General features: G+C 45.1%; 1 protein-coding gene across 7 annotated transcripts in view; it reads left to right on the plus strand.

Moving 5' to 3' along the window:
* The window catches only part of PDE7B (phosphodiesterase 7B), a 276797-nt gene that overhangs the window by 239868 nt on the left and 14791 nt on the right, over positions 1–22138 (plus strand). For all 7 annotated transcript variants that reach the window (XM_073337392.1, XM_073337395.1, XM_073337390.1 and 4 more), the window contains 5 exons: positions 2438–2589; positions 4377–4440; positions 7007–7102; positions 9138–9238; positions 11318–11449. In XM_073337392.1, the coding sequence (XP_073193493.1) occupies positions 2438–2589; positions 4377–4440; positions 7007–7102; positions 9138–9238; positions 11318–11449 (545 nt within the window). The remainder of the gene's footprint in view (positions 1–2437; positions 2590–4376; positions 4441–7006; positions 7103–9137; positions 9239–11317; positions 11450–22138) is intronic.

A 22138-nucleotide genomic window follows, 5' to 3' on the forward strand; every position in this document is an offset into this window, starting at 1 on the left:
ATGTTCCCTGGCATCAGTTCTGTTTTTTTTTTTATTCTAAATTTAACTTCTTAGCATCACTGCACAGGGATTGGGTATGGGGAAACACCAAACAATATGACAGAGTAGGCAGCCAATTTTACCGTTTTGTTTTTTTTTTCAAAATGGGTCATGCACTAGATTTTGTGCACTGAAAATGTATCCTTAGGTGGGTTTAGGCTGCTAGTGAAGTTTTGCGTTTTCTGATAATTTATTATCACAGTGATCTCCAGCAGATTGTATTGCAGAGGCTGCACACAAAAAAATAAACATCACAACTTGGAAACTCATTAAGAAGCCGTGCTGAACTTTTATAAGCGCCAATTTCTGGGTGCATATAATGAAGAGCATGCAATCTTGTTCCAGACCATGAGAACTGAATTCTGATGATGATTCACAATGGACACTCCAGGGCAACTCATCTTACCATGGGGATGGCATAGAGTCTAATGGCTCTGGTTCACTTACTGTTTACCATCTAAGAGCACTATACACACTCATTCACTACCCACATGGGAAAGAGAAGAATTTATTTTTTTTTAAAACCACACACAACATTACATAAAATCCAAGGAAGATGTCATTAAAGAGGACAGTGTTGTTGCAGCTGTGTTGGTCGCAGGATCTGAGAGAGACAAGGTGGATGAGTTAATATCTTTTACTGGACCAATTTCTGTTGATGAAAAAGACATGCTCTTGAACTCCACAGAGCTCTTCTTTAGTTCAAAAGCCTGGCTCTTTCACCAATAGAAGCTGGTCCAATAAAAGATATTATCTCACCCACTTTGTCTCTCTCATTGAAGAAAACAGTGTCAGTCAGTATTAGATTGATCCAACATTAGATCCCAAATTGGGTGCACAAGGTTTCCCAACAAATGTGGGGGAAAGAGAACTACAAACATGCTACAGCCAGAAAAGTTCATTTAGAAACTTAATATCTAGATCTTTTAACTTCTGAGTTCAACACATACTGGCTTCAGTTCTGTTCGGAAAGAGATCGAGTAGACCAGAGGGTCTGATTGTCACATTTCCAAATTCAGAATGCAAAGTATATTTTCATTGTAATCCAAAGGGATATAGAAGCATGAATGATTAACAAAAGCTGGGAGTTTCATTTTGTCTGATTTCCTGAAGTTTACCTTGCAGCATCAAAAAAGTTGGTCAGGTTTTTGTTGATTGCGTGCCTTATCTGTTTTGGAACTATCCATCTATCTAAAGAACATGGCACTAACAGTGCTGGTACAATTATTCCAGGACAATGCAACTCATATAATGAAAAGATTTAACCTACCCAAAGATGACAATTCTACGTCAAATAACCCTGGACCTAAAAAAGCTTTTTGTGGGTCTTTCAGTGTATAATAATATTGTCCCAATATAACTGTTAAGTAATATGAGCAAAGAATACTTAGAACTGGAATAACCAACTATTTTATCTCCTGGATGTGTACAGCCTTTTACTAGCAAACAGGAATCCCAAAGTGACTCCTGGACCTGTCACTTGTTGTACATCAGTGAAGTATATCAGCAGGTGGAAAAAAAGTCCTTACTTCAAAAGAGCTTGTTGCTATATTTATGTATTTGTTGTGTATTTGCATTATCATCACACCTAGGAGCCCCAGTCATGGACCATGGACTGCTGTGCTAAGCGCTGTACAAACACAGAACAAAAAGTCAGTCCCTGCCCTGAAGAGCTTACAGTCTAAATCCCGTCTGACCTAAACTGGTAAAACAAGTGCATGTTAGCCTCTCCATTAAACACCATAAGGCATCATTCAGAAAGTTGAAACCTCAGAAGATCCTTACTGAGGATTATTTCAACTTCAGCACAGCAAATCCCTCTCATATGTACTTAGTTTGGACTTATTCACCTTCCAAAAGAGCAGTGAAAGTCAAATTTAAGTATTTCTCTTAATCCTTACACAAGTTTTGCCAGTAGGACACATTACTATTCACATGGGGTATTTATGTGAGCCCCATTATTGTTGTATCTGAACAGTACTCCTATTCTTTAATGTGCTTATTCTCGCAACACCTCTATGGGGTAGGGAACTGAGGCACAGAGAGACTAAGTGACTTGCTCAAGGTCATACAGGAAGCCTATGATAGAGCAGGGCCTTGAACTCAGGTCTTCTAAGCTAGTAGCTTAACCATTGCACCATAATTCATCTCTGTAATACACCTATACACCGTGACTTCTAAAGCTAAAGTATAACTTGTGCACACACACTCCTAAGAGACAGATTTTATTCCTGAATCTGAACAGCAAAGAATGCAGCATTAAGAGTATTGTGGTTTCTTGCGAGTTTCAGAGAAGACTTACAAAATTATGAAATTTTCAATGTTTTTTTTTTAAACAGTAGGGAAAGTTGTCCTTGAGCTCCAGCATGATGGTTTTTGTACTAATTACTTTCCACAGATACAACACACTCAGGGGAAATTGGCACCAAGAAAAAGGTGAAAAGACTGTTAAGCTTTCAGAGATATTTCCATGCATCCAGGCTGTTGCGTGGAATTGTACCACAAGCCTCTCTGTACTTACTGGATGAAGACTACCTTGGACAAGCAAGGGTAAGAGACATCTCCAAATCCCCAATCCTTGAAAATATCTTGTTGAAGAACATCATTTTATAACTTGCTTTTCTGAAAAACAAATGGGTGGATGAACTGGCTAAAATTACCCACTCTAATTTCACCCCCCAACAAATGTACTACACTTTCCCATGGGTTTTATGCTCATAGCATTAAGGAATGAGCATCAGAGTGACAAGGAAATGTTTAGACCGGATGCCAAAGTTCAAACTTAGCCAGCCCAAATTACAATCTGGAATTGTTAAGTGATGAACATATATTTGTATGCCTGAAGGATCCCTAAGTGAGTTACAAATGTAAGCGGATATAAAACTATATATAGGATTAATTTCATCCACCAAGGAAATGCAGCCACCTCTGCAACAATTATTTAACAGTTCACAGTAACACTACAGGACAGTTTAGGCTAGAAAGTGAAGAATGCTACTTGAAAAGAGAACTCCTAGTATGCAAAATACAATTACCTGATTCTTCAACCCTTACTCACACTGATTAGCATTTACCCAAATGATTGGTCCTATTGATGTCATTAAGATTACTCACATGAGTAAGCGTTGCTCAGTGCAAGAAAGGGTCACAAATTGTGGCCCCCACTTGGGAATCTGGATAGTGTTAGGTGCTGCAGGAATAGCATGACAACATAGAATTTGCCATATTAGGTCATGCAGCTGATCCAGGTTCAAAAACCTGAATGCACCTACTCAAGTGTGTAAAGCTGTACATGGTGGGTGGTACTGCTGGACTCCTCTCCGAGACTGCATACAGCATGATATTAAAGGTTATTCCTGTGTTTGCTTGTCTGGATAGTACAGCTAAATTTTTAAGAGGGCATATCTCTTCTAAGGAACTAAGACAAAATGCAAGAATCAAGTCCTCAGGAGAACTCACATTGTATGAGTATAGCAGGGTGGTCATCAGCTTCTGCCCTGAAGGGCTTGAAATCAGCCCTGAGAGAGGGCTGAGGCTGGGAGAGGGCTGCTGCTAGAGAAAGCAGCAAGCCTCTGCTGACTGGGGAAACAGCCACAGCTGTGGTCACGCCCTAGCTGGCCTTTATAAGAGGGCTGTGGGCCAGGAGGAAAGAGCCTCTCTCTAGATGTTGAGAGGGAGGGGCCTGACTGCTGGAGCTGAGCAGGGTATCGATCAGTGGAGCGGAGCGGAGCGGAGCGGAGCGGAGCTGGGGAGCTCTGGCCTGAGAAACCCCCAGGCTGCAGACCTTGATGAAGGCCTAGGAAAAGGGTACTGGGGGTGCAGAAGTAGCAGGTCCAGACCCTCCTTGCTGATGATGAGTGGCAATTATACTGCAGTCTGCCCCAGGAAGTAGGCGCTAGATGGTGACTGGCAGTAGCCAAAGACTGATGTGAGGTGGGGATAGAGGTTGGAGGTCCCCTGGTGGGGGGAGACCCAGATCTGTGGGGGTACTGCTAGGGGGCAGCACCCCAGCTTGAAAGGGGCACTGGGGTCTGGAAGGGACTCGGAACCCAGCGGCAAGCAGGACACTGGCCTGCAGAGGGTGGTGCAGAGGCTGGAAATGCTAAGTCCCTGGATGACCAGCAGGAGGTGCCACAGGAGCGAGTCCAGCCCCATCAAAATGAGTCACTTTGAAAAATTCAGAGCTAATTTGGGGCAATAAAGGAAGGCTGCAAAAAGTTGTACAGCAATGGACCTGTGCAAAATGGCAAAATGTTTTCTTTGATTTTTCACATTTTTCCTGCCTCAGCTTCACAGTCTGACATAAGTCATTTTGCTTTTCATGTTTGCATTTTCAGCACATGCTATCCAAAGTGGGAATGTGGGATTTTGACATTTTCTTGTTTGACCGTTTGACAAATGGTAAGTCATAAAAAAGTAACAACAACAAAAAACCCAAATATTTGTTGTCCTACAATCCATCTCATACAATTATTCTAGGAATTCTTAATTATTTTGCTAGACTTTTCTTGTATTTACATACATTTAAATGGGAATTGTAGGGTGCTCAGCTCCTTACAAGATCACACCATTAAACATTTTCAGAACATTCATAATTGTGTTATATTTAAATGTATCCCATATCTATAAATTTAATTTTTTCATATTTGTCATGGCCACCTTTTATTTATGTATTGTAAAATGGTAATTACTTACTTGTTTTTTTTTAAATGGCATGTTCCACTGTGAAAAATGCACAAGTGCTTTAAAAAAATCTGTTGTTCATTTCAGATCATTATAATGTGCACTGGCCCTATATAGCCCACCTACACTGGGATGATCCTCCCATGATCAGCTGCACGAACTTCAGGGCCAGACTCCATCAGCCATGAATTTTTATTAATATAAAATGGTTTTGGTCTGACTTATGTTTTATTTATATTATTTGTCAGGATAGGATATTAATTCTTCTCTCATTCAGTAATACCATAATTATGAATTGCCAGTAAAATGTGTGCTAATGTCTATATTTGATTCTATACACACAACCACACACAAATCTAGACAATGAAGTAGCACAGGTCAGTTAAGAGTAGAGGAGGGATTCAGAGCCTGGTGGGGAAGGGGGAGGTATGACCACTCTATCCCTTCCACACTGCTAAATGGGAGGGTCTTCCCTATTAGATGCTAAGTAGATTGGGAGTAGAGGCAGAGCCGAAGTATGAAAAAAGTTGGGATTCACTGATTCAGAGGATTACTTATTAGCCCTCTGGCAGTAGAAATTATGAGGAAAGGTGTGTAAATGACAAAGAAAGCAAAAATGTAATTCTGCTGACTTGCTGAAATTACATTGAATATACTGCATTATCTTCCCGTGCTACCATCGTATAGCACTATAGCTGAAGGATCAAGAAAATGTCTTTCTGTCCTTTTGACTAAAATCTGTTTCCTTTTCATACATTCATTATCCTTCAACCCTGAATCACAAACAGTGAGAAAAGACTCTCTTTAAACCTTTCCTTATATCGCTGTACTTCTGTATAATTTAAATTTTCATTCAGTTCCATGAACATTGCAAATGGATTATTATAGAATTACACATACTCTTCCTAAATAGCTTGCCAAGATGAATACCAATGTAGGGCTCAATTCTGCCATTATAACCTGTACTGAACTCTTACTGAAGTTAGTGTGAATTTATGGGGGGATTGAGTCCTTGCTAGGTTGAAACTCATTTTCGCTGCATAAGATTGCATTGTTACTGTCAGATCCAATTACAGCAATGTGCTGAACTGGATGCATGGATTATTCATATGTTTGTACATTCATTTAGGAAATAAAAAAGTTCAACTAATTGTAAACTGCTGACTTCTCTGTAATTTGTTTGGCTTTTAATACTAATTAGCTTTGGCCATGTACTTAAGTAATTGAGATGAACTGACACTATAATTAGGGCTTCTCATTTTAGGTTTTAACTGGTAAATAACAATAAAACACTTGCAATTTAAAAAAAATGAACTTGATGTTTATCAAATAAGCACTGGAGAAACACCAGAAATGGTTACTAAGTAATCATATTGATTTCACTCCTTTTCCAGGGCAGTGTGTTTATATAGGCTCCCTGGCTTGTATCTAAGGGCTTGTCTACATGGAACAGTAAACTGGATATGGGGATGTGATTTCTAAAGCACACTAACGTGCATTAATTGGTCCATGTAAACCCTGCTGGTTTGCACTAAAGGTGTGCTTTAATGTAGTGCTGTTTGAAACAGTACTACATGTATATACAAAGAGAGCCCTGAAAAACCCTGTTTTTTGGACATTTATATAGAACTCAAAAGTTACTAACATTTTGGAAAATGAAATTAATAAACCCTGAGCAATAGAAGCCCTAGATATAGTTCACTGGGAACATTGTGCTATGTTCAAGTGCTAAAACCATCAACCTCATTATCGGCATAGACTCCTGAAGTGGCCCTTGTTTGTGAAGTTCACAGTTGTGCTCATACTGAGAGGTTTCCTTCCTAGTAGGTCTCTTCTGGGCATTGCTTTGTGAATTCATTACAGGTATAATGCAGAAATAGGAAAGTGATTTCCAGTACAATATAAACTACACATAAGAGAGAATATCTCAAAGGTGAATTCCACTGACATTGTCCATACAGGACCAAATTCTGATCTTGCAAATACATTGTGATGAATAAGTAACTTTGTGCATGGGAGTAAAGTTATGTGCAAAAATTAGGGTTGCCAACCCTCCAGCATTGCCCTAGAGTCTCCAAGAATTAAAGATTAGGTCATGTGATGAAACCTCCAGGAATACGTCCAACCAAAATTGACAGCCGTAGCATAAGTGTTGGAAGGAACAGCTCTCGAGATTGAATCAGTTCAGACCATTAGAAAATAAGCAAGATCTTGTTTGTGCATGGTTGTCACTGCATTATTTATCCACTGTTAAAATAAGATAACAAGTGTTCTATATTTTCAGGAAACAGCCTGGTAACATTGCTGTGCCACCTCTTCAATGTGCATGGGCTTATTCACCACTTCCAGTTAGACATGGTTACATTACATAGGTTTTTAGGTAAGTCCTTTCTTCAACTTTATCGTCAAGGCATTTTACAGCTTAGGTAGGATGCAAACATGGCGCTGTCTTGCTTCAATTATATTTTATAATATTGCTGACATTTGCGATATTATATATATATTCTTGCAAATGTTAACATTTCTGTAAAATACACTAACTTTACTATACAAGCAATAAAGTCTCAGACCAATTGAAGTCAATGGTGAGACTTCAGTGGACTTTGGATTGGTCTCTAAACCAGTCTTTCATCAGCGCAGATAAAACTGAACTACTGATTTTTAAAAAAATCAACCACCTTATACTGAGCCACACACAGACTGGGTAGGCCCACACAGACAGAACCCCACACACACACACACAGTAGAATCAATCCAAATACATCTCAGTGGAAATGGAACTGTAGTGCAGTGTTGTTGTTTTAGTGATTTATAGAGCAGCTAAGAGCCTATTTACAAAATTTAACAAATTATATCAAGCTGTCTACACTGGATAGCACTGATGATGAAAGCCGCGGCTGCTGCTGCCACTGCCAACAGAAATATTAGCCCCCATGTTGTCAGGGTACCAAAGAAAGAAAGCCAAAAGACAAGTAAGTCCATTAATCGTGTCCTGTCAGAGTTTCAAAGGTAGTGTCCTGCCAGTGAGAGAGCGCAGCTGCCGCTCCTGGAAAGTGTAAACTCTGCAACAGTCAGAAAGGTACCACAAACACCAAAGTACCTCGACCTATTTAACTGCCACCACTGACTGTACAGGGTAAGAAGCAGCCTCTCAGATCACTCAATCTGAAATTATACATGGCTTAAAGAATTATCATCAACACCTTCAGATGTGTATATTTGATATATAGTCATGCAGTGCTAGCTATAAAAAAACCGTACTGAAATAGTATATACACAGCAGTAATTGTCTCTAGCAACTTGTATAAAAGACCAAAACCAATAATTACAACAAAAGCCCTATGCCAGAAGGAATTACCAGTGAGTGATTCTCTTTTGTGCCACATATACATACTCAGTTCTTAGCCTCACATGAGGTGTCTCTGTCCCAGTCAGTACAATGTGCATTCAATCCTTCTGGCAATTAATAGCTAGGGAAGTCTCATGCTAGAGATTTCCTTATCTCCCTGATACATTTTGGAGACCCGAGTTGCCAGGAAAGCCATTCAATAGCAGTGAGTCAATGCCACTGGAATTTTGCTTCTGATCCCACTCCCAGCTTAATAGGACATCGTCCTCAGAGAGGAGGGTGATTTGGACAATGTTATAATACAGCCTTTGCATATACAATGTCACTTTGCCCTGAGATGGCACAGTGGATTGCCTGGTGTTGAAATGTGCTACCACATGGCACAACCAAATTTCAGGAGCAAATCTCAGTGATTTCTTGTGCCAACAGGAGCTGAGAGAAGGCTGTAAAGTCAGATCTCAATCTTCCAGGTGGAAAGTTAGTTTCTAGTGCTGGAATTGCTAAAACAAGAGGGACTGGGATTTTAAAATGCAAGGATAGAGATGACTAAAAATATTCCAGGAATTTCCACTTGGATTACCAAAATACTGTATTTCTGAGGCCCTGCCTAAAGGACATGAGCACACCTTTGTCCATGGATAATCAATCAACAACTCCCCCCACCCCCCTCGACCGACCCAACCTCCCGCCTCCACTGTGAAATAGGTACTGCCTTAATGACATATTACTCACATACCACAGCGGCCTAAAATAATTACACTCTACTGTGTATAATTTTGCCTCCCTTGCTCCCACCCTTATTTTACTTCTAAATGAGAGCCTTCACTAAGGCAAGAAAAGCTTGATTTATGAACTAGCCCAGAATCCTCTAGGGCCTCACAAATCCTTTCAAGCAATTTTTTTTCCTCCAAAGGCATCTTGGTAAGAGTGCTAAGCCAGGCAAGATGTAGACATTTGAAGAAAATCCCCAGACCCCTGAGCATAACCCCAACTCTTGTTTTAACCCAGTTTCCAAGAGTGATCATGGTGTTGAGACAGATAATCTTTTCCCTGTTTTGCTTTCTAGTTATGGTTCAAGAAGATTATCACAGCCAAAACCCATACCACAACGCGGTCCACGCTGCTGATGTCACTCAAGCTATGCACTGCTATCTAAAGGAGCCCAAGGTAATAACAAATGAAAACAATAGGACTTTGCACTGACAGAGCTTGTCAAATAGGAGTTTCAAATCATTGTACCAAGATAGATAAAATAGCTATTTTGTAGATGGGGAAAATAGTTAAGCCACTTAAACTCACCATGACTCAAGCTTACGCAGCTACTCAGTAGCAAAATCAGAAACAGAATCCAGCTGCCTGATTCTGATCTCACTTGAATTGGTGTAAACAAAGGGCAATTCTGTTGAAGTCAATGGAGTGTTACCCAGGTATAAGTGAGAGTGGAATCAGGCCCTATGTTTCATGAGTCACAGTCCTCTAGACTAACCACAAGACCATGCTGCCTCTAAATGCACAGGATAGCTGACATCTGGAATCTACAGGGCACATTTGTTTCTCATTGCAGGGCACCTTATTCAAATCAGAGCACGTTTATCATCATATTAGTAATAAATAACTGGCACTCAGCAACAGAAAGGCTTGGGAGCTTGTTCCAAATCATAACGAGAATGATCTTCCACTCTGCTTCTAAATGACATGAAAGGTATTTCAGAAAGGATTGTGGCCAACATTTTCAAACTTGGGTGTGTGAAGTTAGACAACTAAATCAGGTCTATTATTTAGGTGTCTGAATCTGGATTGAGATGCCTAACATTAAGCAGACAACTTTGAAAACTTTGGCCTTTGTACACTGATACACTGATAATACAGCGCTTTACTAGTAGTGTTTTCACTAACCTTTTCAAGTAGTTCTCGATGGCAGAGTTGATGTTATACAGTATGTTACACTGGCAGTTTTATCTGTTTCTAAACTGGATCTTTGAGACTAAATATCAGAATTTTTGTAGAAGCTACCCTGGTTTTTTTAACCTGTTAACTGCTCATACTAACATAAAAACTATTATAATAAGGAGTCAGCATATAACCAAGTAGATTTGAACTCTTTTACCAGTACATCGACTCATGGGAGGGACACAAAGGGGAGCACCAGCTAAAGGGGGGGGGAAACGTGACCTCCCCACGTGACCCCCCATGTGACTCCTCCGCCCCCCGCCCCCAACTCCATCCCACACTATTGGGGGGGCTCTGTCCTGCCGCTGCGCCGGCTCCCCCTGGCATTCAGCTGTTCTTCCTGGCAACCAGGTCCTGGAGTCACGCCCGGATGCTGCCTGGTGCAGCACAGCAGCTGCCTGGGAGGGTGCCTGGCTCTCCCAGGCAGCTGCTGTGCTGCACCGGGCAGTGTCCCAGGCAGTGTAGCTGGAAGCGGAGAGGTTCTGGCCTTCCGGCTCTGGCCCCGCCCCTTCCTCTCTCCACCCGGGCCGGCGGGGGCACTTGAGCCTGGGAAGGGTCACTTGATCCTTTGTGTCCCTCCCACCAGTTGCCAGCCCGACCCCGACCCCCCCCTCACAAAAACTGTTCCGTGACTAGAGCCGTGTGCGGATACAAATGTATACCTGTGGATGCGGATATCCACAGATAGAAATCGGTATCCACTGAACCATGGGGCTCTCCTGGGAACCTCGGCAGTGAAAGGAGAAGATCATGGGGCCACCGGGCAGCCTCATGCCGGCAGCTCCTCCGGCACAGCTGTACTCTCTCCAGCCCCGCCCCCAGCTCTGGCCTCCAGCGAGGCTGTACAGATCCCAGACAGGAGAGACAGCTGCGTGGAAGGGCTGGGGGTGGTACAGCCGCTGCAGAGGCGCTGCTGGCATGGGCTCGTCCAGCGGCCCCATGTTCTGCTCCTTTCACCACTGCAGTTCCCAGGAGAGCCCTGCAGTGTTCAGCAGATACCGAATGTGTCTTTCCAGTACGGTATATTGGCAATAAATATCTTAATGGTACAGCGTACCTGACTGTACTGGCTTACTTGCACCACTGCATTACAGCCTGATAGTTTTGATAGATACAAACTGTGTAATGACCCATACCTGTGGATGGCTGTGTATAAATAGTTATCTCAGATGATAGCATTGTAAATTGAACTATAAAACCAAACAATTACATGATGTGGGAGTTGCTTTGATTTTCTTGCTAAAAGAATTGTTTGCCTGTTTGTGCTAATGTTGTGGTCCATTTTGTGTGGTCCAGCTTGCCAACTTCCTCACCCCTCTGGACATTATGCTTGGACTGCTCGCTGCTGCAGCTCACGATGTAGACCATCCAGGGGTCAATCAACAATTTTTGATCAAAACCAACCACCACCTTGCCAGCTTATACCAGGTGAGACTGTGCTTGTGGGGGTGGGGGGTTTAAGATGGACTCAGGGCATTGCTGCAATGCATTTTCAGGTTGAGGCTGTGGTTTCAAGTCTAGCTAAATCACAAATGTTACAAGTTTGGCAATTTCAGCATAGATCCTCAGTACACATTTGTTTGCATCGCAAAACTACCACTGCAACTGAGCAATAGGGTGCAAATACAAATTTCTGTTCAGGACAGTATTAGTGCTGAAAAGGCAGCAAGGCTGGGAAGATTTCTGAGTGGGTGGGCTGGGGTAAGATTGTATGGATTTGTGGCTTAAAATCAACAGTCTTCTAAAAATTCCTTTCCAACCCCACATATGGCGATCAGTTAGACCCTGAGCATGTGAGCAAGAACCAGCCAGCCAGGTACCAGAGAGAGAGAGAGAGTGCTTGGTGCCACCTAAAGCCTTGGCCCACCCCTTCCATCTCCAGACATGGCCATTCCTTCAGAGGAAGGAGACCAAAACCAAACAAACTCAGAATACAGTGGGGGGTGGGAGGAGTGGGAAGAGAGAGAATCCCTTCCTGACCCTTGCGGAAGACCAGGTGAAGCCCTGAAGCATGAGATTTTAGGAACCTAAGATATAAACCAGAAGGGACTCCTGTGGCTGCTGAGCACTGCCCACCAACACCACAGGCAACTTTGTCATACAGTCCTACTCATAAATTTGTCCAGCTCTCTCTTAAAACTAATTAAGTTGTAAATCCATATTATTTATGTGCATATATCTATGTATATAATCCATATATACAATATGTAATATCCATATTATTCATGCACATATAACTCCATGTATGTTTACATGTGTGTTTTATATGTCCACTTTGGCTACTGTACTTAACTTTTTAGGGTATGTCTTCACCGCCCGCCGGATCGGCGGGCAGCGATCGATCCAGCAGGGATCGATTTATCGCGTCTAGTCTAGAAGCGATAAATCGACCCCCGAGTGCTCTCCCGTCGACTCCGGTACTCCAGCGCCGTGAGAGGCGTAGGCAGAGTCAATGGGGGGGCGGCAGCAGTCGACTCACCATGGTGGAGACACCACAGTAAGTCGATCTAAGTACGTCAACTTCAGCTAAGTTATTTGCATAGCTGAAGTTGCATAACTTAAATCGATCCCCCTCCCGCCCTGCCCAGTGTAGACCAGGTCTTAGAAGCAGAAAGTCTGTGTACCCTGTAGTCAGCTGCAGTAGCATGTGGTATTGGAAAATCCTGACTCCCAGCAGGCATAAGTAGAGTTAGGGTCAGGGAACTGGCTTTGGGGCTTTTCACGTCCAAGAAACACAAAAATGTGTGTACTGACCATGATCCCTGGCGTTCAAAACTCAGACGGTGAACTTGGACCTGTCCAAAAAAAAAATCTGGTGTATTAGTGATAGAATTCTTTAAACCTTATGCATTTTAGAATAATGAGGAGAGGGGTTGCTAAAGGCCATGTGTCTTTCTGAATATACTGAGCATGATTACTGCACAGTCCTGATTTAATAATTTGCTGAGTACTTAGAGAGAGGAAGATTCTCTCTTCCTCCCCACCCACCCTTCCCCCACCCGCATACAGACTTGTGGTTTTACAGATAAGATGGTGATTGTGTAACAGTTCAACTGTCCTTCTACCCTGAGATAAAGGAACAGACAGGGCCATGTGAGCCAAGGCCAGGACAGAGTGATGCCCGCATAGCTATGACTTTGTGACTGGCTTAACTTGCTGAATCAGTTTATGACAAGTTATACCCAAACAGCAGCCACAGCTAGGTTCTGCCTGCATTTTTTTGGTCCAGTCTCCTCTAAATGTCAGGGCAATTGGATTGGAGGGGGAGGAGGGGAGCCAAGTAGCTGTGGAAGGCAGGGTTAGAATCGATGGAAAGAGAAATGGGGGAGATCCATCTCATACAAACCCTAAGTTCTGACAACAGAAAATTATCTTTTTTCTTTCAACAGTCTACTTAATGTCCAGTCTTCCTCACTTCCTGTTAGGTTTTGATTTACCTCTGCACTATTGGGTTCCAGCCAGAAATAGGAGCCTTCTCAAAGGGAAGCCCATTCTCATGTCATTCATAGCCTGGTTTTGTGGTTGAGAGATGTGGGTGGCTCAGAGAAGCACCCAGATTTGGGGAATTTATTTACATCACTGAATCTTCTGAGGTTTGACCATCAGAAACAGCAATGGCCTTCTCATGACTGCCACCACCTTCTTTGAGAACATTCTCTTCCACTTCTTTTGTGACTGTCTAAGGAACAATATAATTTTGGCCCCTAATAATCTCATTATGATGGGCTACCCAGTATGGGAACTGTAACAATCTGTTTCATGAGTTTTAGGCCCTAAACATAATGAAAGCTTCCTACAGCCAGCCATAAATATGTCTGTGTAATGTAGGGGTTCAAATAAAGGGTTAAGCTTCCTCTAGATTAGGAGTTAATTGTTAAACACACCAGTTTGCAATTGACATTAACCCACCACCTCCTAGTCCTCTCCCTGTTTGGTTTATATCCCCACAGGCTAAGGCAATTAGCTGTAATAAGTTAGCAGAGGGGTCCTTGGAGGAAAGCTGACCACTCTAATTGCTAGCAGCAGCTGTGTGGTTTCTCGCTGCTCACACTTAATGTTAGAGATGTATGGCTTCATGCTCAGCTGTCACTCGTTAACCTGATCTTTCTTTAGTTGTCCAGAGTGAACTTAAAATATGGGGGAGGGAAGGGGTGAAGAGAGACTGAGAGCTTTTATGCAATCTTGCTGTATAATACCAGACCATGAAGGGCAGTGGGTGAAGCTTCCCCTAGGGGAAGCTTCAAACTCCCTGTCCTGCCTCTTCCACCTGTGGCCCAGCCCGCACTCTACCTCTGGCCCCACCCCTCCCCGGCTCAACTCAGCTCCCTCCTCACTGGGACCATCTGCCACCGTTCTCACCATGTCTCTCTTCTTCTCCCCACTCCCCCACAAGGTCCCTCCTCTCCTCCACCCCTTCTCCCCGTGAGGTCTTCTCCGCCCACCGCTCCCCCTTGCCCATGTCTCTCCTCTCCTCCACCCCTCTCCCCCACGGGGGCAGGGGGGTGAGGAGGGAGGCAGCAAGCAGCAGTCAGGGGGAGGTCTTGTGGGGAGAGGGAGGGGTGGAGGAGAAGAGGAATGCGGCGAGAAGCAGGATGGAGTGGAGGGACACGGCAGGCGGGCAGTGGGGGCCTCTGGGAAGGGGCAGAGTAGGGAGCAGAAGAGGCAGAGCGCAGGTGGGTCCACCATTGTCCAGGCATTCAGCAGCCTCCCCGGCCAATTATACCCGCTGCCCATGCATGAGCAGAAATGTACAGAACTGAAAACACTCAAACTTTTTTTCTTCTAGTAGGAACGAAGTAATTATCATATCTTGCACTTCTATAGCAGCTTTCCTCAGCGTATCTCAGAGTACTTTCTGACATGAATTAATCAAATCCCATCTCTTTCCTGAATATATAGAAAAATCTAATTCATCGTATCACTTCTCTTTTTTTTGTTTTACTAAAACTGTGAGAATGTAAATTCAGAAAATGTGAAAGAAATAAGAGAAAAATAGATAATGTGAGCATCTAGCTGGACCTGTTTTCCCATATATTTCCCTCTCTACTCTCAGGTCTGCAGTAACGTGATCTACCCCACTTTCTTCTTTCCACTTTGGTTGCTAGTTACTAATAAATGGTGTGTCAAAGAAACAGTATAATAGAACTTGTAGAATGCAATAAGCATTTCACAGACGTCTCCTCAGCAACAGGACTTCTTGATCATAAGAGTTCTGAGAAGAATTGTTACAGTTTATACTATCACCATCCACCATCTTATGATAGGTCTGGATGTTGAGGGCAGATTGGAAGCATCTTGATGTCACTTTCGTTATTTTAATGTTTATACTGTGACAGTGCCTATTCAGGACTCCATGTGCTAGCCATATGGCTATGTGCAAACACATACTCAGGGACAGTGCCTGCGTCAAAGAGCTAACACACTATTTGTTGTATGATTCTGCATGTACATCAGACTTTGGTCACTTATTCCAGTTTCTATATTTCCTCCGCACGAAAAATCAAAGGTAACAAGAACAGATTGAAAGAAAATATGAATTATAGGAGGAGCTGTTAGCGATATTGATTAAAGGTTGCCTGACACTTTCCATTATAAGACCAGCTTTAATAGCTTATAACTTTGATTGGACTGAAATTTTCCATGTCAGGTGTCTGTCTCAGACTAATATTTTTAAATTCTTATTTTTTATTTAAAGTTTCGGCTAAAACAGCTCAGCTATTTCTGAGAATGAGATTGAAGAAAAATACATTGCTTTACCCTTAGTTTAAAAAAACAACTTACACCATGTAATAGAGAAGTTCTTGTGCCTTTATGCTTTGCAGCAAAGACTTGAAATTTGGAAGGCTGTTGCTGGGGTTTCAGCTCCTCATCTTTAAATTGCAGATTATATCACCCGCCTCATTTCACAGGAGTGTTGTGAAGATAAATTCATGAATATTTATGAAGCACTTGGGTACTTCAGTGATGAGCACTGTCAAATAGCCCATGAGGAGATTAATAATTCTGTGTTCAGAGCAGGGTGTGAATAGTGTGCAATAAATAAGGCCTGTGGCCACACATTGAACAATGAGAAGATAGCTGCTCAGTAAGTAAGCACCATCTGTTCTGGACACTGAAAATTAGTACGTGATCATGCCATTAAGACTGTTTCATAATGCATAAGCACAAGAGGGTACAATGAAGGTTTCATAGGCCTTATGGTCCCTCCTCCTCCTCTCTCACCACACGCTCTCTGATGATCCCTCCTCCATGCAATCCCTCATGGTCCCATCACCTCGTCCATGCACTCACTTGTGGTCCTTCCTCCTCATCTGCACAATCCCCCGTAAGGTTGTTTCCTCCTCCACCATGCACCCCAATCCCTCATGGTCCCTCCTCCTCCTCCATGCAATCTCTTGTGGGCCCACCTTGTCCTCTTCTGCAACATCCCTCATGGTCCCATTCTCCTCCCCCATGTGCTCCTTTGTGGTCCGACCTCCTCCTCTTCCGTACAACCCCTTGTGATCCTTCCTCTTCCATGGGATTCCTCCTCCACTACCTCACAATCCCTCATGGTCTCTCCTTCTCCACACAGGCCTTCATGCTCCCATCTCTTTCTCCTCCACACAATCCTTTGTGCTCCTTCCTCTATATGCATGTGATCCCTTGTGGTCTCCTTCCACCATGCAATCCCTTGTGGTCCCATCTCTTTCTCTTCCACATGATCCCTGTGGTCCCACCCTCCTCCATGCACTCTCTTGTGGTCCATCTGCCTTCTCCCTGTGTGATTCCTCATGGTTCTTCCTCCCTGCAGTCCTTTGTGGCACCTACCGTTAGTCTTCACCCTTGTCACTTTTCTCTTTGTGATGCCTCTCTTATCTCTCCCATGCCTGCCCCTACAGAAACCACAGCAGTTCCTTAATGAATGGACCCCAGCCCTTCCCAAGCTCATCAGCCTCTGTTACTGAGGTGTGAATCTTGTGGGGGATGCCTGGCGGCAAGTGAGCAGGAGCTGCTGCCATCACAGCATTGTTGTATTATCTCATAGAATTAGGGTGACTGCTCATGCATCCCCAGAATACCAGACAGTCCAGTACTTCCAAAAATGGTATGGACCTGCCTGCATGACCCTGCCCCCACAGGTGTGACCTTGAACACATGGAGGATGCTATTTTTAAGAGCTTGCCACCCCCTCCCCCCAGTGTGACCTCATGAGTATGTCTATGATTTAGTCATGAGTATTTTTAGTAAACGTCATGAAAATGTGATGGGCAATAAATAAAAATTCCTGGCCCATGACCTATCCTATAACTACCCCAACTAAATCTTGGGGGGGCAGGGGAGCCACTGCTCGGGGGGCCCAATGGCCCCAACTGCCAGGGACCACTGAGCAGCGGCTGCTCCAGCCACCCCCAGGAGCACTACTGGGGGGGGGACCGTGGGGGCTGCTGCTCGGGGGGTGGGGCCAACGCAGCCCAGCTATCAGGAGCTGCCCTGGAACCGCTGCTGGGAGCTGCCAACTAGCAGCTGCTCCGGGGACCGCTGCTGAGGTGGAAGGTGGGAGGCTGCTGGGGTGGGGGAGGCGGGAGAACTGCTGCTTGGGCATGGGGGTAGGGCCAGCACGGCACCAGCTGCCGGGGGACATCCTGGAACCACAACTAGGGGCTAATGAGCATCAGCTACCCCGGGACTGCTGCTGGATGTGGGGGCAGTGGCCACTGCTCAGGAGAGGGCCAGGGGCTGCTGCTTGAGGGAGGTGGGGGGGCTGCTGTTTGGGGGAGGGGCAGGGCCAGTGCAGCACTAGCTGCCAGGAGCTTCCCCAGGACCGCTGCCAGGGGCCACCAAGCACCGGCTACTCCAGCCAGCCCCGGGACTGCTGCTGGGGAGGGGAACAGGGACCGCTGCTTAGGAGGCCAGGGGGCGCTGTTCAAGGGTGCTATTGCTTGGGGGTGGGGGCCTGGGCCAGTGCAGCACCAGCTGCCAGGGGCCACCGGCCACCCTGGGAACCACTGCAGAGAACCGCCAAGCTCTGGCTGCTTCACGTGCCCCCTACCCCCGGCACTGCTGCTGGGGAGGGGCCCTGGGGCTGCTGGTCAGGGAAGGACCTGGGAGCTGGGGCCAGCGCAGCACCAGCTGCCGGGGGCCACCCTGGGACTGCTGCCGGGGGTCGCCAAGTATAGGCTACTCCAGCCAGCCCGCCCCTGGATCGTTGCTGGGGAGGCAGCCATGAGCCACTGCTCAGAGGGGGTGGGACGCTGTTCAAGGGAGCCAGGGAGCAACTGTTTGGGGGACGGGGGGGGCAGGCCCGCAGGACACCAGCTCCTGGGGGCTGCCCCAGGACTGCTGGTGGGGACCACCGAGCTGTGACTGCTCCAGTGGCCCCCAGGACCGCTGCTTGTGTGTGGGGGGGTCCAGTGCAGCACCATCCCCAGCCCTGGGCTTGCTGGCAGGGGCCGCCGAGCAGCAGCTGCTTGCCCCCGGGACAGTTGCTGGGGTGGGGGGGGCAGGGGCTGCTGCTTGGTGGGGACCGGGGGGTGCTGCTTTTGAGGGGGGGTGAGGGGCTACTGCTCAAGGGAGGGCTGGGGGGGGCACTGTTTTGGGGGAGGTGAGGGGCTGATGCTCAGGAGAGGGCCGGGGGGTGCTGTTTTGGGGGGGCGCAGAGGCACTGCTCAGGGGAGGGCAGTGACCACCACAGCACCCACTGCTCGGCAGCCAGCTGCCCAGGCTGCCCGACTAGAGGCCTGTGCGGCTGGCCCCAGGGCCACTCCAGTGTGGCTGTCCCTGGGGCCACCTGAGCAGCTGGCCCCGGAGCAGCCTTGGGGTCAGCCACATTGGCCACTGCAGTAGTCACAGAGGTCACGGAAAGTCACAGAATCTGTGACCTCTGTGACAGACACGGAGCTCTACTCATGAACCATGTGTGCAAGGTCACACCAGCAGGGGTGGAGCAGCACATTTGTCAAAATGGCAAGCCATTTAAAAACAAGGACTATCTGCCTTATATGTCCCACAGCACTCCTGTGTCACTCTGTACACAGGATTCAGTAAATGTTCAATATTTCTTTTTATCTTCATCATTTGGCTACCACAGACAGAAATTGAACCGACTTCCAAGGGCGACCCCAGGCCTTACTTACTGCTCACCACCCAAAGCCTGCACTGAATGCAGAAATTGGGTGGCACTGTGTAATGTACAGATGCTTTCCCTTTTCTCTTCTCTCCCTGCTGAGAGGACAACATATCCCTTCCCGCCAGAGCCACAATGTTTGGTGGTTATTATCTAACTGCAAGCCCCAGCCCCACCATTTTGTTGGGGCACCAGTTACAACCTTGCGTGCTACACAGTATGCAGTGTATATAGGCGTCTCATTAGACACTGTTTGAGTGTGCTGTGTTAGGAATATTATGGGATTAGGATCTTTGCATCTTCATGTTATAAATCCAGGACACATTGGGCATCTTGGCTGCAATTCACCTTGGAGGGCTTGTGCAAAGACCCTTCTCACCCGCCCCCCAGTAATGTTCCACAGAGGTTTGTGGAATGCAAGCTACACGGAAAGGTATTTATACCCTATGTGCTGCAGAGGGCAGCAATGCACCTGGGCCAGGGGATCTAAAATGGCCCTATTGCCCCCCTCCCACACACACACAAGCCATGGGGAGGTGCAAGGGATGCTATTCCAGCTCATAGGATGCAGTAATAGCTGCTGGGAGCTGCACTGCAGACCTGCACCCTGCCTCTGAGCTTGGGGAGTGGACTTTGCACTTCCCCTCTACAGTACCTCTACCTTTGTGTGTTTGAAATGAATTTCACACACGAAGAGCCACGCACATCAGTAAATTAGATTGGTGCACATGGAACCTTGATGGAGGTGGCAGAAGGAGTAGACTGCAACAGGGAGCCTGCTTGGCTGGGAGATGAAGCTGATATGATTGGCAGACTGGGACTGGAAATAGGCAGGTGGGGAGACTGGGACTTGCTGAGCAGGAAAACAAGGTGTGGGAAGTCAATGAGGAATGTGGAGAAGGGGCTGAGAGCCATTGGGATGGAGGTGAAGATTGAGATCAGATTAAGACTTTTGCCTGTAGGTCTTTTATCTGCCTCAGTTGTTGCAGAAGTTGGAAGGTGTGTAGTGAATGAGGAAGGGGATTGCAGGAAGAGAAAGACTGGTCTCATGCTTAAAGCAGTTGAGTGCTGCCCTGGGGATCTGGATTATATCCCTGCCTCTGCCACAGAGTACCTGTGGGGTGGTGGGCAAATCACCTAACCAAACTTTGTACAGGTGGTCACTAATTATGTGTTCCTAATTTACTGGGTACCCAATTTCAAACCCTGGGGTATGTTTTACAGAAATACTGAGCACTCACAAGAGCTATGCTTTGAACATATAACAGGTTATATAATGCCAAGTACAGGGAAAAATCAGGTCCTCAACTTCTCAAATTGAGAACCCAAAATGAATGAATATTTTTAGCTTTAATCTCTCTGTACTCCAGTTCCCCATCTGTAAAATGGTGATAATACCACCTCCTCGTCTGACAGGAATGTTGTGGAAATAAATAAATAAATATTTTTGGAAGCACTCAGATACTATATTGAGGAGCACCAGAGAAAAGTCCATGACTAAATTAATAATTGTCTTTAGAGCAGGATTTGAGTACTGTACAGTAATTAAGATCTAGAGTCACGCATGGAACAATGAGAATAAAACAAAACATTGAATGGCTGTTCACTCATTGAACACTGTCCCATATGTGTGTAATTCATTTATACACACTGACAGAAAAGTCAAAGGAATGAGCTAAAGATGTGTAAATAAGCATCCCCAGGAGCACTGCATAAGAAAGGAAGAACAGTAGCTTAAATACCAGAAACTTGAAAAAACAAATTTGCCCTGAAATTACCTCCTTATTTCTTCCATGTGTGCCTTATCCATCCAGGTGTGATCCTTCTCACACATCTTTGGTTTATGCTTTGGCACATGTTCCCTCCCAATGCTTTCTGTAGGAGACCTGCATGCTAGAATTCCACGCTTTCTTCCAGGAAGTGTGCATTCTTAGAATTTCAGGTCTCTAAAAACACATTCCTATAACCACCTCTCTGGAGCTGTAAACAAATAGTTTCAGTTATGCTTCATCTCCATCTGACTCCTTATTTCTCACTGTCAGCTTAAAAACCCACCCCAAAAGATGTCTGAATTCTCTCTTATCTAAATGACCCCAAGGGCATTGTGTTAATTCCACCATAGCCTTCCATGACTGACTGAGTCACTAGCCGGAGATCCCAGGAATTACTGATCTGGTGCTCTCCAGGAAAGCTGACTGAAAGTCTGAGGATAAAGTAATATATTTAATATAGAGCAGCCAGCCAGAGACCCCAGCCAATAGGACCAGAAGCAGACAAAACAGGGACCTTTGGACGCTCCATCTGAAACTGCAGAATGTTCTCTGACTTTCTCTGCCCTGTGCTGATTGACTGTTTGCTCCAACCCTCCCGGCTCCTCCTCACAATCTCTTCATTTCAGCTTCACTCTACACCTGCTCCTTCTACGCTCTCCTCTCCTGCCCCATCCCTCCCACACTTTTCCCTTTTCTTTCTATTTAGCTGATCCCCTAACTAAACCCTCCCAAAAAAACAAAACCAAACAAAATCGGGGCACTAAGGTGATCTTTTGTTGCCATCACATTGTTCATGCTGCTTGTTTGTTTTCACAATTCCCCCATCCTGTGTCTGTCTTATCTATTTAGACAACATTGTCTCATTGTTTCCCTGTACTCCCCAGCTGGTCTGTCTGTACCCATCTGTTGGGCTCTGGTCTTAGACTTAGACTGTAAACTGTTTGAGGCAGGGAATACCTTTTTTGTTCTGTGTTTGTACAGCATCTATCACAATTAGGTTCTGGCCCATGACAAGGGTTCTTAGGCATTATGGTAATACAAATAAATAATAGTAAAAGACAATGTTACCAGACCGTGTCAAAAGCAACCTGGCTTCTGTAAGGGAAATAAGAGCCTCTAAGAAGTAAACGGTAATAGATGAAGGTGATACAGTCGGAATCATTTAGATAGATTTTCTAAAAGCTTTTAATTGGTTACATTCTTGGAGACTCTGTAGGAAAACAACTAAGTATGGAGCAA

The sequence above is a fragment of the Lepidochelys kempii genome, chromosome 3, assembly GCF_965140265.1.
Source record: "Lepidochelys kempii isolate rLepKem1 chromosome 3, rLepKem1.hap2, whole genome shotgun sequence".
NCBI lineage: Eukaryota > Metazoa > Chordata > Testudines > Cheloniidae > Lepidochelys > Lepidochelys kempii.